Genomic DNA, 17,130 nt, shown 5'->3' on the forward strand with positions numbered 1-17,130 from the left:
CCCCCCCCCCCCCGCCACCGCATGGACCAGAAAAGGTGGGGGTGCCAAGATGTTAACACGTATTATTTTGCATCAAATTTCACACATCTTTGCAGTTTACATTCTGTTAACTTCTTTATGGAGAGGAAAACTAATAAATCAGCAAGTTTAATCTTTCAATGTGAAGGTTACTCTTATATTCTTGAGGCTGTAAGTGAAACCAAATTGGTGAGCAGAAGTCCAGAGATTCCAGTAAGCAGTCTGCAAAAGCATTTCTTTTAATGTAATTGAGTATATGGGAGAGGAACGTGGAACTTTAAAAAAAAAATGCAGATTCCCTTCCCTACCTTTTCGTCATCATTGATAACAAAGGATAAAGGGAGACAGGCAAAGACATCATACCACCTTCTATACCATAGCACATCATGTGTACAAATGAGTTTAGTAAACTCTGTAATCAGGCATTGAGTTGAACAAAAGAAATCTGCCACATACTCTCCCTCACAGAAGTAACTTACATTCTAAAAAACGTACTTTATAGTGTGGAGTCTTTAACTCACTAATCTTAAGAGAACTTTTTATCAACTTACTTTTTTCACTGTCTGCTAACTGTATTTTCATTAGAAGATTTTAATGATACCATCATATTTCCACATAATATCACAAGGACCAGTATCTTCTAGACTAAGCAACAGGAAGAATGAGAAATTTCCTGTTTACAAATTTTTTTTAGCAATAACCACTTACCAATATGCAAGTAACAGCACCAAATGAGGCAAACTAGTTTTTCTGAGTAATTTACTAAGCTAAAATTCAAAATTCAGAACACTTAATAAGGTTGCGACTTAAGAAACTTAACTGGGTGTTTCATACCTCTGAAAGGAATTTGTTCTGGCCCTGCTTTGCCTTAAATCGTTTGATCTTTTGCTGAATTCTCTTATCTTTCTCCAGATCTTCTACAGATGCCCATTGACAATGAAGATAAGAGCTAGAAGAATAAAATAATATACTTGAAACGTGGAGAAAATAATCTTTAATTATTCCAAAAATCAACTAAATAATTAACACAATAAGCTGTTTACTTACTTATAGAGGCTGCTGATCAATCAACATTCAATATAATTACTCATGTTTGAGAATAAGGAAAAAAAAATCAGTAATGGTGCCTAAACTTTGTCTTCTGTCCTGAGCCTCCAGCTCTCTTATTTATCTCCCATTTAAAAAAGAAAAGGACCTGGTAACAAGCTGTTTTCATATACAAAACAATTAGCACTACAGGGTGGCCTTAATTATGAATTTACATTTTGAGCCTTTTATCGTTAATTGAGAAATAAAAGGTTTTCATCAAGTTAAGAGAATTCAAATTTAAAACAGCAAAGGTAACCCCAAGGTAGTCCTTCTAGGGCGATGGGGGAGAGAGCCATCGCCTGCGCTCTGCACACCCAGGCCGCCGGCCAGCCACGGGCACCTTCTGCCCTCCCAGGTCTTCCAGGCGCTCTGAAATGACGCCCCTTGGACTCCTGTGAATTTTTCCCTCGCTTCTGTCTACCTGGCTCCTCCCACTAAGCAAGTCCCTTCCTCTCCAGGCTCCCCATGGCCTACTGGGAGCACAGGTGTTTTCTCTAATCTCACCTGGAACACTCTCACCCTCCCTTTTCAGACTCACAGGTATAAAGTTAATGTTTTATGGTACCTTTGATATTCTTTTGTTTGCTATTTCAATAATCTTTTGTACCATCATTCTCTCCCTGCCCCAGACAGCCTCGACTGCCTCTTGTTTCTCTTTCTGGTGATGATATTAAAAAGAAAGGAGGTGCATGAATACACACCTATTTCAAAACCAAGGTACTACTACTCTTAGAAATTATGCAGCCATTATAAAATCTGTCAAAAATGATTAATGATATGGAAAAGGCTTATGATACGAAGTATCATATCGTTTATATTTATGTAAAGTCAATATACATTTTCAAAGGTAAGACTGATTTAGTCCTTCTACAATGGACTGAGGCAGATGAGGACTTCACATACGCCTTGATACGATATGAATTGATATAAACCCTGTACACTCCTGCACACAGAGAAAACAGGCTAGATGAAAATGCATGGAAATGTTAATAATGATCATTTCTGGGTGGAAGACTGCCAAGTATTTTATTTTCTACTTCCAAGTACGTTCCCAATTTCCAATAAATAATATGCAATACTGTTATAATCAGCAACAAATGCTACAGAAATAATCTCGTCTAGCTGAATTACTGGATAGAAAAAGGCACATGCGTAGTCAACACCTGTCTTTGCTGAGCCACACATGCCTTTATAGCATGGGCAGCAGGGCCATGAGGTGGGCACAGGCATTCCAGTCTTCCTCTCCCTCTTGTAACCTGGGCTGAAATTTTTGGATACGGACTCTGCTTTACTAAATGGAGAAAAACCACAGGCTTTTCCACTAAGATCAGGAAGGAAATGCCCACTATTCGATATTGTATTCAAGGCATTAGCCAATGCTGTTAGACCCAAGAAATCAACGAGAGGAGCAATAAATGGAAGGTAAGAAGTAAAACAATCTCTATTTGCAGATGATATGACTGCAAAATTGGAAAACCCTAGGGAGTCAATGACAAAATTAATTCAAATAATAAAATGAAACAATTTAGCAAGGTAGCAGGATATAGAATTAACATACCGAAGTCAATAGCTTCCATTTACACAAACAATAACCAGTTAGAAGATATAACAGTAGAGAGAACTTCTTTTCCACTACCAACAAAGATTAAATTTGTAGCAATAAATTTAATTAAAAAAATGTGTGAAATTTAGAAAAGGAAATACTTAAAAACCTTTTTAAAAAACGCAGAAATAGAGTTGACATACTTGTTTTTATTTGTTTGTTTTTAAATGTTTATTTTTGAGAGAGAGAGAGAACACAGGCAAGCACACGGGGGAGGGGCAGAGAGAGAGGGAGACAGAGGATCCAAAGTAGGCTCTGCGCTGACAGCAGAGAGCCTGATGGAAGGCTCGAACTCACAAACCGTGTGATCACGACCTGAGAGGAAGTCAGATGCTTAACCTACTGAGCCACCCAGGCGCCCCTGGACATCCTAGATTTTAGATAGTATGACTCAACATCATAAATCATGAATGTGTAAATGTAACACGATATAAATAAAAATATAAACAAGCATCTTAAGGTGCTGGGCAAGTTAATGCTGGACTACACATAAAAATAATGATGCAAGAACATCCAGGAAAGCACAAAAAGTAAACGGTTTTAAGGGGAAACTAGATATACCAGATATTATATTAGATATGCCAGATCTAAAGCCTCTATAAGTAAAACTGTGGGCTACAGGCTCATGAATAGACAGTCAGACCAAAGGATTAAAATGTGGTACAGACATAGTTCTAAATCAGTGTGGAAACGTAGTATGTGATAAGAGTTACAGCTGAAATCACGGAGGCGAAGATGGACTTTTCACAGTGGGGCTGGGACAACAATATTTCGAAAAGAATGAAACTGGGATGACCAACTACAGTTGTGCTCACCCCATATGCAAGAATTAACACCAAGTGGACTAAGCACCTGAACGCAGAAAACAAAACTGGGCAGGTACTGGAGGAAAACATGGCAAATTCCTCTTTAACTTGGGAGTAGGGAAAAGCAAGCTAGCTATGGCTTAAAAAAAAAAAAAAAAGCCATATGCAACAAGAGAAAAGACTAATAAATCTAACTACATAAAAAATGTTTACATTTATAATGCAATAAAATTATAAAGTTGAAGGGCAGCTGAAACTGGGAAAAGGCAATTGCAACATACAACACAAAGGACTGACATCGCACATATAAAAAGGACTCTTCAAAATTGAACGAAGCATACGTAACAGAAAAATGGGCAAAGGACATGAACACACAAGTGACAAAAGACGACGTAAAGATGGCCACTAAACGTACGAAAAGATGCTCTACCTCATTCACAATTAAAAGAGAAACTAAAGCAAAACACAATTTCTCACAAAAAGTGAACCCACCACACCACACCGAAAAGGGTGCAGGTAAGAGGTGGTCTCACGCCCTCTCAGTAGTAATGCAAAGGGACACAACCCTTAAGGAAGGGAATTTAGCAATACCTAACAGAACTACATACGTGTTTGCCTTTGGATCCAGCAATCCCATTCCTGGGAATTCACCCTCCAATTATGCCTCGAACAATTTGAAAATATACAGACAAGAGTATATACAGCATTGTCTGTAACTGTAAGATATCAGAAGCCATTTACATGCCCACACACAGTCCAGGAGACTGGCTGGACAAGCTATGATATAGCCACACAGTGGAGTACTACACAGCAGTAACAAAGAATGAGGACGACCCTAGGGATTGATGTTGAGTAACTTCCAAAACAGAGTATTATTAAAAAGCAAAGTGCTGTTTTTGTGCATAGGGAAGCAAAGAGTTGCTATTTTTGTGTGGAAGAAAAGGGAAAGTTACATATGTATATTTTATATCTATAATATATGTAAAAATATTTAATACACACACACACACACACACATCGTTGCATGTTTATGCCAAAAATTACAGAAAGGATAAATCTAGGATGAATGAGAAGGTAAGTAGGAATGGGCTGGAAGGGAGAAGGATGCATCTTTGAACGTCCTCTTGAACAAGTTCTGACTTTTGAACCATGTGAATATTTTGTCAACTTGAAAAAAAGAAAATAAAATCAACGAGAATGGTGAGGAGCTAAAACGGAATACAAATACAGAGAGAAACTCAAGACCAAACTGAGTATCAAATAAATAACATAACCACACTGAAAGGGGGCAGGAGGAAGAAAAGAATTAACCCAAGGAAATTCTGAACCAAGTATTTATTTAGATTCTGCACCCTTTGGCTTCATACAAAAAAAGTTCTAAACAAATACTCAATGAACCTTATAAGGGGTAGGCTTCTTTTTCACAAAAATATGGGCTAGTAAAACACGTCCTGTATATCACAGGACTGACAACTAAACAAATATATTAGGGGTAATAAGCACCAGGTTTCTCATGGCTGAAGAAGGGAGTCATGAATATTGGAAGGGAAAAGGACACAATGAACCCTGCAGTGCTACTAACATAAACCCGCAACTATCGCTCTAAAGGAACTGGTGTTCAATGTCTTTAGGTAAGTAGATAGGTAGGTGCACAAATGAGCGTGTGTGTAACGAAAGTGTGTGTATACATAACGCGTGTGTCTGTGTCATGCATACACACACGCACATGCTCATGCATGTAACAGATGCAGGTGGCCCACACAGCCCTATTCACTGAGAGGTCCCAGAAGCGAAGACTCCCCGGCAGCAATGAGCACACCTAGTACTCAAATCTTGGTTTCTAAATGCCATTCTCCAGAAGACACAGTGAAGCCTCCTTGGAGAAACTTAAAAAGAGGAGTCTGGAAGATCATCTGGTGTCAGAAAGTAAGGAAGTGCTCGAAGAAGGATGGGGACAGGGCAAAAGGAGACGGGCTCCGGCTGGGAGGGGCTCCTATTGGCCAAATCTGGACTAATGTGAGCGAAGTAAATAATGATACGGCAGTAAAGGATTATGGCCAGTTGAATAAAAGAAGACTCCGCAGATCTGCACAGCTACAAAGAAGCAAATGAGTAGGTCAAATTCCTCCTTACAGCGGAAACCCAACTAATAAATTTAGAATGGGTGACAGAATTAGTAAAGCAACACTTAGCAACCATTATCATATCTAATGGTCTCAAAATACCTTTCCAGAAGACACTTTTTAATTGCAAAAAAGAAAACAGGCACTCTTGGTTCTATTTCTGCACTTTTTCTGTAAATTTGAAATTATGCCCAACTAAACGGTTAACAAAAACTGTTAATTGTATGGGACTTTTACTTTCCCTTAGCACTCAATAATATCAGACAGCAGAACTCGTTTTCAGAACTATGGCCAATGGAGGATGACAGGTGCCCCTGGCCGGGCAGCGGTTCCTAGTCAGGAATGAATCGGGCGCGTCAAGCCCCACCACCACTTGCTGATCTGGATGGATGCCTTTCTAGGGGGGCCATTTTGTGGGAATTGGGACTTAAACGTCTTTGCTCCACATTTTATTTAACACATCTACTGGGGAACTCTCTGGCTTCCTTAGCTACTGCCTCCTTACCTATCCTGACCCTCTCCTTCCACGACTCTATGAAATCACATCATACATGTAATTTCCACATGTGTACATCCATTGTGCTAGGAGTGCAAAATGATGCCAACACCTCTCTGATACTGACCGAGCATTTTTGATCGCTGTACTCTGCGTTTCACCCTCACACTGACACGGGCAAGACATCTTCATCGTTCTACTTGGTGAGAGGTGCTGCTGACCAAACCTCAGAATTACATTAGTTTATTCATACAACACCAGTTGCAACAAGGGACAATGATAGAGACCATGAGGTCTGATGCTTTCCTATTCTAAGAGGAGGGCATGTTTTCTTACGCTGTTTTGACAGCAACTCCCAAAAGCCTCTTTTAAACTCTAACACTTATCAACAGGACACTCGAGTTTCTGGTCTTACAAATTTTTCATTTAATTTTTATATTATCCATGACGATGTCTGGCCTTGTCCTGTGACTGTTACTAGGTTAGAAAAGGGCTGCAGGCTTCTTCAGGTGAGGCTGACTACGGAGTCTGACAAGGCTGCCACCTCGTTGAACCGAGTCTGGCCCTACATCTACACCACGCAACAGCAACTCACTGGTGCTCCTCAGTTCAGTTTTCTTAAAGTTATGCAATTCAAATTCACTAAACAAAAACAGACAGACAAAATCACAGCCCACTGCCATTTCAAAAATGTGAGGGATGTCACGATTTCCTAGCGACTTCACCTGACAGGAGATATCGCATCTCAAGTGCCCAGCCATCTTGCGCGCAGTCCGAGGAGGGAGAGTGCCCTCGCGGAGGAGAATTCATTCTCAGAGGACAGGCAAAGATGACTTTGCTCCCTTTTCTATGATCGCATGAGGTTTTAGCCCTTCTAAAAGGAATTTCTTGGTTACACGTGAAAGCTGGTCAACTTTTATACCAATTACACACTTTCCAGAAACATTAAATGCATAAAATCACCAAAGATACAAACGTGAGTAGGCAACGGCCCGCCAAGCACCAAACAAGCCGTCCCCAAACTTCCCAGTTCCCAATTACTTTCTAAATCCGTATTTAGGACTTTGAAAATACATGCCCTGGTTTAAAAAAAGAAAAGCGAAATCGCAGTGTACTTACAAGTTTTTGTATTTCACATAGAATTCCTCAACTTCTACCTCCTCTCCAGAGTCCTTCTGCAACAAAAGAAAATTTCAGGCACGTGCTCAAAACCAACTACTAGAAGGTTCCGAAAGCGACGATCTCCTCCCGGGTGAACACAAACCAGGAGCGACCGAGGTGGCGCGGGGAGGAGCCGGTCGCCAGGGCCAGGAGGCCCGCGGGACGAGGGCCGCCGCGCTTGGGCCCACGCGTGCTACCCGGCGCGCTGCAGCTTTGCAGACATGAATCATTTTAACTCCTCCCTAACCACATGCAGCTTCATTCACAACAACCTGACCCCAACTCTGGCTCTCTGCCAAACCCACAGTGTTAAGTAGACGCCAAGTGTACCATTTTCTCAGGCAGCAGCCAATTAGCAACTGTTCTCCTGAATGCCACATGTATTAGTTTTGGCTGCCTCATGGCAACTTTACATTGTGGGTTTTGTAATGTTTTAAAATATTTAAAAGACGTTTATTCCTCCATATAGTTAATAACTCCAAACAAGAAACCATGTAAAACTAAGCCTTGCTCTTACGCTGTGAGTTCAGTGCATCACTGTGCCCAGTTTTAGTTTTACTCAATGGTACAATTAAAACCTCTCAGACAAGACGTCTCACACACATAGCAGCCAAATAAAATTAACACTCCGACTACTGCATTTAGGTGAGGTTAAAATCGTGATACGCATCAGCCAAACCAAGAGTTCAGCGGTGAGATTATCTGCACCATCTCCCTTGATCCCACCCTCTGTAGCATGTGTGGAAGATACCGCTCACGTGATATTTTAAGTATCTCTCTCGATATTTTCTTCCCCCTTTGGCTTTTGGGCTATTAAACAAGTCGTAATAAGTAATTTTCTCCTGGAACATTTGATCAGGTAAATCAGGGCTATAAAACCTAAACACCACTTATAGATGTTTAGGGATTGCTTTTTACGCTCTTACAAGAGCACCCAAGCCTGCCTTGAGGGTCACACTTGGCTAAGCCACCTCAGAGGTGCGGCGAAGAAACTTAAGGCAAGTAGCAACATGGGACAGGGCTGACAAAGGAGCAAAGACTTTTCTACTGGATGACAGGCTGCCACAGGGTCTGCTCGACATGGCTACGATCTCCCTCAATCCCTAATCTTCCAAATCACTATCAAAGGCCGTGAACGTAAACTTTTCTTTTTAAGTTCCACATGCATCAGTTAAACCTAAATTGCCACAAGCCTAGAAATCCGCAAGTAGAAGCCACGATATTCGAGAGTGCGGTAAAAGCCCGTTAACAGCTGGTTCTAACCTAATGCTCTATAAATGGCCGCAGCCATAAAGCAGCTGTTTAGGCAGTATATTCAGGACACCACCAACGCCCCAAACTTTTGGTTACCCAAAACGAAAAGAAATGTTTGCTCGATACCCCACAACACAAACCGGGAATTAATTTAGAGAGAAATTTTAGTCAATCGAGTGACAATCCATCTAGGGTCCACCTTCCTCTTTTCTAGCCCCAATATTACACCTTCTGCTCACACATTAGAGCAGTTAACCGAAGATTCCAGGAGAAAGGCCAAGACAGAAGACAACCGGGGGAAATGGAAAGCCAAGATGAGCCTAGATCTTCTGACACTGGTCATAGCATATCATGAAATTCACTCCTAGAACGGAATTAAAATGTCTCGTCTACTGCATTTACTCTTTTGAAGCTAACTATATTTCTCCCAATTCAGAAAGAGCCTTTCAAAATTACGTCTCTTCGAGGTACTAAAAGAACAAGCTTTATCATTTCTGTGCTCTGTTTTGTTCTGATTTCCTTCTTCCTGATCTTTCCTCCTACACGGTCTTTTCCATCTCATTCTAAATAGTCTCGCCATCCCATAATTTCTAAGCTGGCGCCAAAGCACGCAGGATCAGCTCTGGAACAACAGGGATAGTTTTCATTCCGTCTCAATCTTGTTGCTGAAAAGCTCCAACACACAGCCATCACCTGGGTCTCTGACTGTTATCACTGCCCATTTTCTTGTCATGATCGGCTATTCCTCTGGGAACCTGCAGGGGAGACGCCTAACAAGAGGGTCTAGAGCTGAGAGGAAGCAATTAGGTTCCAAGCACCCAGAGCCAGTGCAGAGTCCTACCAGGGTCTCTTTCTTTTTTTTTAATGTTTGTTTGCTTTTGAGAGAGAGAGACAGAGAGAGAGAGAGAGAGAGAGAGAGAATGTGAACAGGGGTGGGGGGGGGAGAGAAACAGGGACACAGAATGCAAAGCAGGCTCCAGCTGTTAGCACAGAGCCTGACGCGGGACTCGAACCCACGAACCGTGAGATCATGACCTCAGCCAAAGTCGGACACTCAACTGACTGAGGCACCCAGGCGCCCCTACCAGAACCTATTTCTTTTGGATGTCCCACATTATAAGCCTGTTCTTTGATTTCACTGACCATACATATCGGATCACCTTCTTGCCCCTTGAACAATGAGTTAGGCTGTTTTACACCCCTTGTTTCACATAAATACAATCCTCCTGACCTCTTCTGCCTTACTAAAAGCAAAACAATTAACAAAAGTATGTGAATGCATAAGCCCTTGGGAACACCATTTTAATTATTCACTGAACGGTAGTTTGGCCAGCCTCTAGTGGGGGTGGTAACAGCCCCAACAACTACCCCAGACCCCAACTTTCAGACACCATCCTACAATGGGAATAACCAATGAATAACTGACTCGAAGCACTATTTTTGTACATGCGCATGCACACACACACACACACACGAAGATCCAGAATATTTATTTCCTGAGCAACTACTATTAAATCTGAGAGTCCTCTAAAGTAATTTAAGGTGGTCAATACAATATTTTTTTTTAAAGTTTATTTATAGGGGGGTGGGCAGAGAGAGAAAGGGAGAGACAGAATTCCAAACAGGCTTTGCCTTGTCAGTGCAAAGCCTGACACAGGGCTCTATCTCACATACCGTGAGATCATGACCTGAGCTGGCGCTTAACCGACTGAGCCACCCAGACGTCCCTCAATAGAATATTTTAGAGAGATGTGTATATCTTTTCATTAGACTCTAAAGCTAGTCTATGAAAATCCTTATTACTCATCTGAAATTTAAAGTTCTACATATTAAGCCATGCTTGTTCTCATCATTCACAGGAGCTCAAAACTTCCACCAGGCAATAAGCTGACTCCTCTGGCCACCTGGATTCTAGAATGGCAATCCAGTAAATGATAATCCTGTAGCCTAAAATAATGAGTGACCTTTCCCAAGCATCCCATTACTAAATTAAGCAGTCACACCAGAGACACAAAACTAAACTATAGTGCCGAAAGGGAAAATGTTGTTGAATAATTTTCAACAGAAAGACAAAGCACCTTGATAAAGTTATCAATAAAGCAAAGGTATGAATCACTTCCTACTTCTGACCCAACCTACTGTATACTCTACCAGAGATACCAAATCATAGTTCACTTAGGGAGAGACAGAACAAATGCGATGGAGAGTTTTGCCTGCTTTACATATTATCTGTTGTTGTTGTTGTTGTTGTTAGTGGGTTCAGCTAAAGAGGATTAAAACAAATACTCTGGAATTTAAAATAAGCTCTTAAGAAAATATATCATGGGTTAACTTAAGGAAAAATAAAGAATTTCAGGGAATACAGCCAGAGTTCACTTCTAAAACTATTTTTGACCTTCCAATACAGAAAGGATTTGAATTATTTCCCAAGGACAGATGCCTCCAAGCAGATAGGGCTACATGACAGGCTAAATGTGGAAAACAAAAGAATTAACCATTGTACAATCCAAAAGTCCATTTTTTTTAACAAAAAGAGAGACTGTACAGCAAGGAAGAGGGGCAGACAGAGAGGGAGAGAGAGACAAAATCCCAAGCAGGCTCCACACTCAGCATAGAGCCTGACATGGGGCTTGATCCCACAAGTTTGGGATCATGACCTGAGGTGAAATCAAGATTTGGACACTCAACCGACTGAGCCACACAGGCACTCCAAAGTCCAGGCTTAACTCTACCTCAGAATTCAAATACAAGTGCCAACTATATCCCTTCCCACTGGGTCTAATACATATGAATTTGAGATTAGAACAACAAACGTGCCTGAGCCGCCCCTACTTAACACGAGGTGCTGAATTATGGAGGCTCTGCCGGATGAGCTCCGCATCTGTGACTCCATCACAATGGGGCATGCTTCTTGGGCTTCAGCAATGAGGTCCACGGACATTGAAACCCATTATCTGAATCCCCACTATGTGTCAGCACCATGTAGGGTGGGCTCTGAGAGCTGAGGGCAAGTTTCCTCAGTGCTGCCAGGGGGAGATAAAGGCACCTTCTTATAGTTACCTCTTCAATTATTCACGGTAACAGGACACAGACCCACAGACATAGCTAGAATCCACAGGAAGATCTCAAATTTCTTTTTGCTTCTATTTGCCACACTTTCCCCCAACATTAATAAAGCTGATAAATAAAGTAAGTATTTCAAGAACATTAGCAGTTTTAAAAGTTAGTACCTGCTGATGTTTGCAATGTTGTAATTGTTTTTTATCGCCCTCTATGAAAAATACCGGTAATGTACAAGCAATTCAATGAGCTCATCTCTTCCTTACTTTAAATCATACCTCAAGGCATATTTCCCCTTCCAGAGAAATGTTCCATTCATCTTCTCCATCCTAAAACTCACCAGCTCAACAAATACTCCACCCCCATATACACCGAAAGTGATTTTTAATCTCCTTTGATAAAATAAACCTGGCTGTCCATGAAAGGTAACAATACCTATTCCTAACTGTGGCTATCTACCTTTTAAGAGTGACGAGAAAAGAAAAAAAGCTGGAAAGCGGGCAAAGCAGAGAGAAAAACCAATGTCCCACATAACGCATAGGCTAAAGAGCTCTGAATACCAGAGCTAATTATAATTTGCAACACCCAAACCTGCTGAGTATACCTGCTGAAGCACCATCAACTGAATGAAAATGAATATACCCTGCAAACCACCTATTTACTCCAACAAGTCACTTCGGTTCTGTAGAGGGGATTATTCTTTAAGGCATGCCAAGTATTTAAATTTTGCCATATATCTACAAGTCACAAATTAACAGTTCCAGAGTCATTAGCAGGACAAAAATGCAACCTTTCTAACGAGTTCAATAGTGCTCATTTCTGCTTGAACAGGTGGGAAATCTGGTTGAAGTTTTATCATTGAATTCATGAGCGAGGAAATCGCCAGGTTCAAAGAGTCAACAGATAGCCACCCCATATACCCACCCACCCCCATCCCGTACACTCAATCTGAAAATACCTCGACATGTCATTCTCGATTATTTTCATGGAACGAGAGTTGTATGTTCTGATAAAAATTCACTCTGAAGAACACAGTGTAAGAGGAAACAGTATGGCAACAAAGGTAAAGAGAAGTGCACTGCTGGTGTGATACCATTTTCAAGACTCTCTGGACAGTAACATTTGAAGAGCAAAGATTCTCTCTTTGATAAGCCTGGGGTCTCACCTGTCTCAATGGGAAGTTACACTTCGTATACAAGTCACATTTTAAAAACGGGGGTGGGGTGGGGAGGGAGCTTATTTTACGTATCTTGACAATGAGGTTGTACTTCCACCTACCCTGATAGCAAATAAAAAGAAAGAACTGCATCTGACCATGACTCAAGCTGAAAGACAAAGGACGCCACTTTCTAGGCACACTGGAGATTGTTTCCCAGAATATGGAGATGTAGCTCATCTCGATTATCTATTAAATTCTTCAGACAAAACAAAGCATTTGCTCCAAGTGGGCAAGATGGGAGCTGGCTGGGATGAAATGGGGGGCCCGAATCTGTAGAAGGCAATACACGGTCACGGGACCCCTCTGTCATCACGCAGGTGTGCTGCCCAAGGATAAAGTTACCAGACTGGTGACAGGTACCTAGATGTCCCCTTTGCAGATCAACATAAGTTCTGAAGAATTTTGAAGAATAAGTCATATTATCTTCAAAAATGACACTCTGCCCTGACAAAGAAGAGATTAATGAATGTTTGAATTGTACATGAAAAATGTTATGAAAAGTATGAGAAAACACCTACTCACTAAAATGTTAAACTTCCATCCTGGGGCGGGGGCGGGCGGGGAACTTCCCTAAGGGAGATGAGCGGTAAATTCATGTTTATGATTTTTATGAACAGAACTTATGAAAAGGGCAGCCCATAACTCTAAAAGCCCTGCACATTTCTATGGCAACTTTTGAGTTTCTATAACTGGGGTCATAAAGCACTGACTGATAGATTTCAATTTCACTTGGGGCTAAATATTGCCAAGTTTTCTATTTGGCTAACAAATCAGACAGGATTAGAAATATCGCCAGAAGTTTTCTTTCATAACAGTGAATATTTTTGAAAGAAAATTACAAGGCAGAAAATAATTTAAGAGTCCTACATACACCATACGTTTTGATCACTCCAAATGGTGCTTACCTGTTTTTTTACTGAACGACTGCTCATGATTTTTTCTACCACTGGACCTTCTGCATCTACAGATTCCTGAAACAAACAAACAAACAAGGAGACGACATCAATCCAAATGGAAAATATCTCATTCCAAGCTATAAAAACAGGGAGTCATTCCTTTTGCATCCTACCTCCATACGCTTTCAATTCATACCCTTTAAATCATACCCATTTAGTCACCAGTGGGAAACAGGGCTGTGAAGGAAAAGACTCTTGCTCTCCAGAAAGGCAAAAGGAAGGTCTGTGTTTATTACTTTACGATTATGTGGTTTAATTGCATGGACGAGCAGGGGTCCCTAAAGCCGAGAGCATTCAGAAACTCCAGCTGCCAAGAGAAAACAATCTCGGCACGACAGCAGCCAAAAATGTAACTTTTCCTCATCTATACCCATGGGGTAAATATACTCATCATTCTGTTATTGGAGGCAGCTTTCATCTATGTCGGTCACATAAAACGTTATGCAACAACTTAACATAGCACAAATTACCAAATAAAGTAACAAACTGCATCCAATATACTCTTCAATGGGTCACCAGTTTGTTAACTAAACTACAGTAATGATAACAAAGGGGGCATTAAAAAAGCAAAAAAGATCTTTACAATAATCAATCCTACATCACTACCCATATTTTACACAAACTATTTTATCCACCATTTACATTGCACAGAGAATAAAGTATGCCCTGCTGGGTACTACAAGGCAGTAATTTCATAAAGGGGTTCTGACGGTGCCTAACAGCAGGAGCCACGCCGGAGTGGCTTATTAAAGTCCCAGAAACTACAGCTCTGAATTCTTCAGAGGTAAACTCAGCCTCCTTGCATCCTAGCTCTGACTCTTCCTCAACACAGACCATCAATTCCCCAAAAGTGTGTCAGATTACATATCAGAGGCTTATATAAAAATAAATTTCAGTGACCAGGGCTTTTTAAAAGACACTGCTAAACAACTAATTTCCCACAGCACACTAGCCAGCGGCAAACGAACGTTCTCCGGCTCAGAGGCCACGGCGTTCACGGAGCTCGTCGGCTCCCAGCTATTCAGTGTCCAGTCCACCTTCTACGAAGCACACAGAGCCGCTACCTGCTGCTCTGACTGTGAGGTGTTGGAGGGGGAGTCCCTCCCAGCAGCATCTGCGTCATCTGCTTCCTCGTCGGAAATCTTGAACTCCAAGTCTTCCGTGTATCGCTTTCGCTTCACCTGCCTGCTGGAACGTCTCTTCTAAGAAAACAAAAACGAAAACAAACACACACACACACACACACACACACACAAAAACAACAGAGCAGGTTTAAAAAGCTGTCACTGATGCTCATTATAACTTCTTGGGAATGGTAAGAGATCGATTCTTAAAAATTCATCTTAAAGAAGAGCTGGTAGCTTTAATGCTGTAAATCACACAAGAAACCACAGGGGCAATGCACATATTGGAAATGGGGGAAGCCGCCACCCCCAGCTACCAGGCCTTCAGCTGGGGAATGGGAGTCACGACCAACCGGATTCCTTACTCAGGCAGTGCATCGCTCAAAAGGAGAAACAATACAGAAGCTGGATGACGGGTCGCTAGGGATTCGTTATACTTTTCTCTCTACATTTGTATATTTTAAAATGTTTCCAATAGAAGATCCAAAGAAGTGAAGGCATTAGAAGAGAACCTGTAAATTATAAAGTTCTCTATAAATGCTGAAATGGTATTTCAGCAGACCATTTAAATAAAAAGCTTGACTGTAATCTTGGCCCTAAAAGAAACAGTCTGAAAATTCTTGAAGAGATGGATGGAATGGCAGACTTTCTCAGGAAGGACTATAAAAAGTAATTTTTTTTCCTCTGGTTAAATTTTTTACCACACTGATTGAAATGTAAAATACTGACAACAGCTGGTATGAGTAGGATTGTTGGCAAAATGGGTCCTTTCCCACCCAAGTGACCAAAATAGAACCCAATCTGCCTGTGTAGGATAGTGTGGTCGTATCTATCAAAATTTTAAGCACGCCCACCCCTGACCTAGCAATTGCACTTCTAGTAAGGGACGTAGACCCGACTTCAGAACACCTGCAAGAGAAACTATAAAATAAAAGAGAAATGAAAGGCACGTAATAAGTACTTTATAATTCTAAGATAACAAAAAAGCGTATGCATCTACTTTGTATGTGAGGATCATCAACACATAAACTCCTCAAGACAAAGACATTGAGTGCCTTGTGTACTTCTCTATGACTCAGTTTGAGAAAAAAAGAAAAAAAAAACATATGTAAATGTTTTCAAAAAAAAAATCTTAAAAGACAACAGACAAACTGCTCATTGCTGTCAGTTCAGAGAGTGAAGTGAATGGAGCAGGAGGAGTTTTACACTTTTTGTTCAAACTAATTTTAGTTTGACCTTTCTGGCAAAGAACTGGTTTTGTCCGTTAATTAAAAACGAGGAGAAATTACCTTTCCCTAAAGTATTTGGTAAAATCTAACCTGACTGTAAAATGATATGTGTAAATCATTTCAATCGCTGATAAATATAAGACTACAACTTACAGGTGCATTCATGAAGCACACAGAATGAATAAAAATACTGAGAAATGAACACTTATGAACTTTTTCTAAGGATTATGTAATCAAACTTTTTAAACAAGCTGGTCGGTAAGGCAGAGCGAGAGGCAAGCAAGCCCCCTTCCCCCCCCCCCCAACCAGGTGGACCCAGGAGGACCAAGCAAGGATGTATGGGGCTCAAGTCGGGACCAAGGAAGCCCGGCACCTTGTCTCCAAGGGTAGAGCTGGCCAGTTGTTTTATTATGTTTATGTTCTCTCTGCTCTCAAGAGTGGGTCTGAGACAGCTCACAGCACAAAGTCGGTTTAACATGACCATCAGATGAGTTGTTCGAGACTCTGAGCCCTGAACCCTGCACTGCCATGACTGCAGGGGTGCAAGCGCCTTTCTGACTCACAGGGACTAGGGGCATCATCTGATTAGCAGACTTCCTAGTGACTTAGGCCAGTGGGAGCAGCAGCGGGGGCCAGAGCCACCGGCCTTCTTGGCCAGCCCTGCCCAGGAGCCAACTCCAGGTCACGATCTGAGACTCTTCCCGACATCACGGGAGGCAGTTTGACCTTGTGAGCCCTGGAGTTGAGTGCTGAGTTTTAGAACTAGCCTAGGTCCTCACCAGGCCACGTTGAACAAGGTATTTTGTGGACCTCAGTTTTGTGGTCTGCAGAGTGGGATTAATGACAGCATACCGTGAAGATCACACGAGGGAACTGGATCACGTAACGGAATTCATTTGAATCATTTAGAGCAGTGCATGGTACGTACTAATCTCAGGGGCAATTAGTAGGATTAAGGTCATCATTAATTCGCTCTACCTTGCCAAATAAAA

General features: G+C 41.4%; 1 protein-coding gene across 1 annotated transcript in view; it reads right to left on the reverse strand.

Moving 5' to 3' along the window:
- CHD7 (chromodomain helicase DNA binding protein 7) overlaps positions 1 to 17,130 on the reverse strand; it is a 174,955-nt gene that overhangs the window by 51,444 nt on the left and 106,381 nt on the right. The window contains 4 exon segments of the mRNA XM_077751816.1: positions 853 to 967; positions 7,255 to 7,310; positions 13,735 to 13,800; positions 14,850 to 14,987. Coding sequence (XP_077607942.1) covers positions 853 to 967; positions 7,255 to 7,310; positions 13,735 to 13,800; positions 14,850 to 14,987 — 375 coding nt within the window.

This window comes from Crocuta crocuta, unplaced genomic scaffold, assembly GCF_008692635.1.
Source record: "Crocuta crocuta isolate KB4526 unplaced genomic scaffold, BGI_CrCroc_1.0 scaffold20, whole genome shotgun sequence".
NCBI lineage: Eukaryota > Metazoa > Chordata > Mammalia > Carnivora > Hyaenidae > Crocuta > Crocuta crocuta.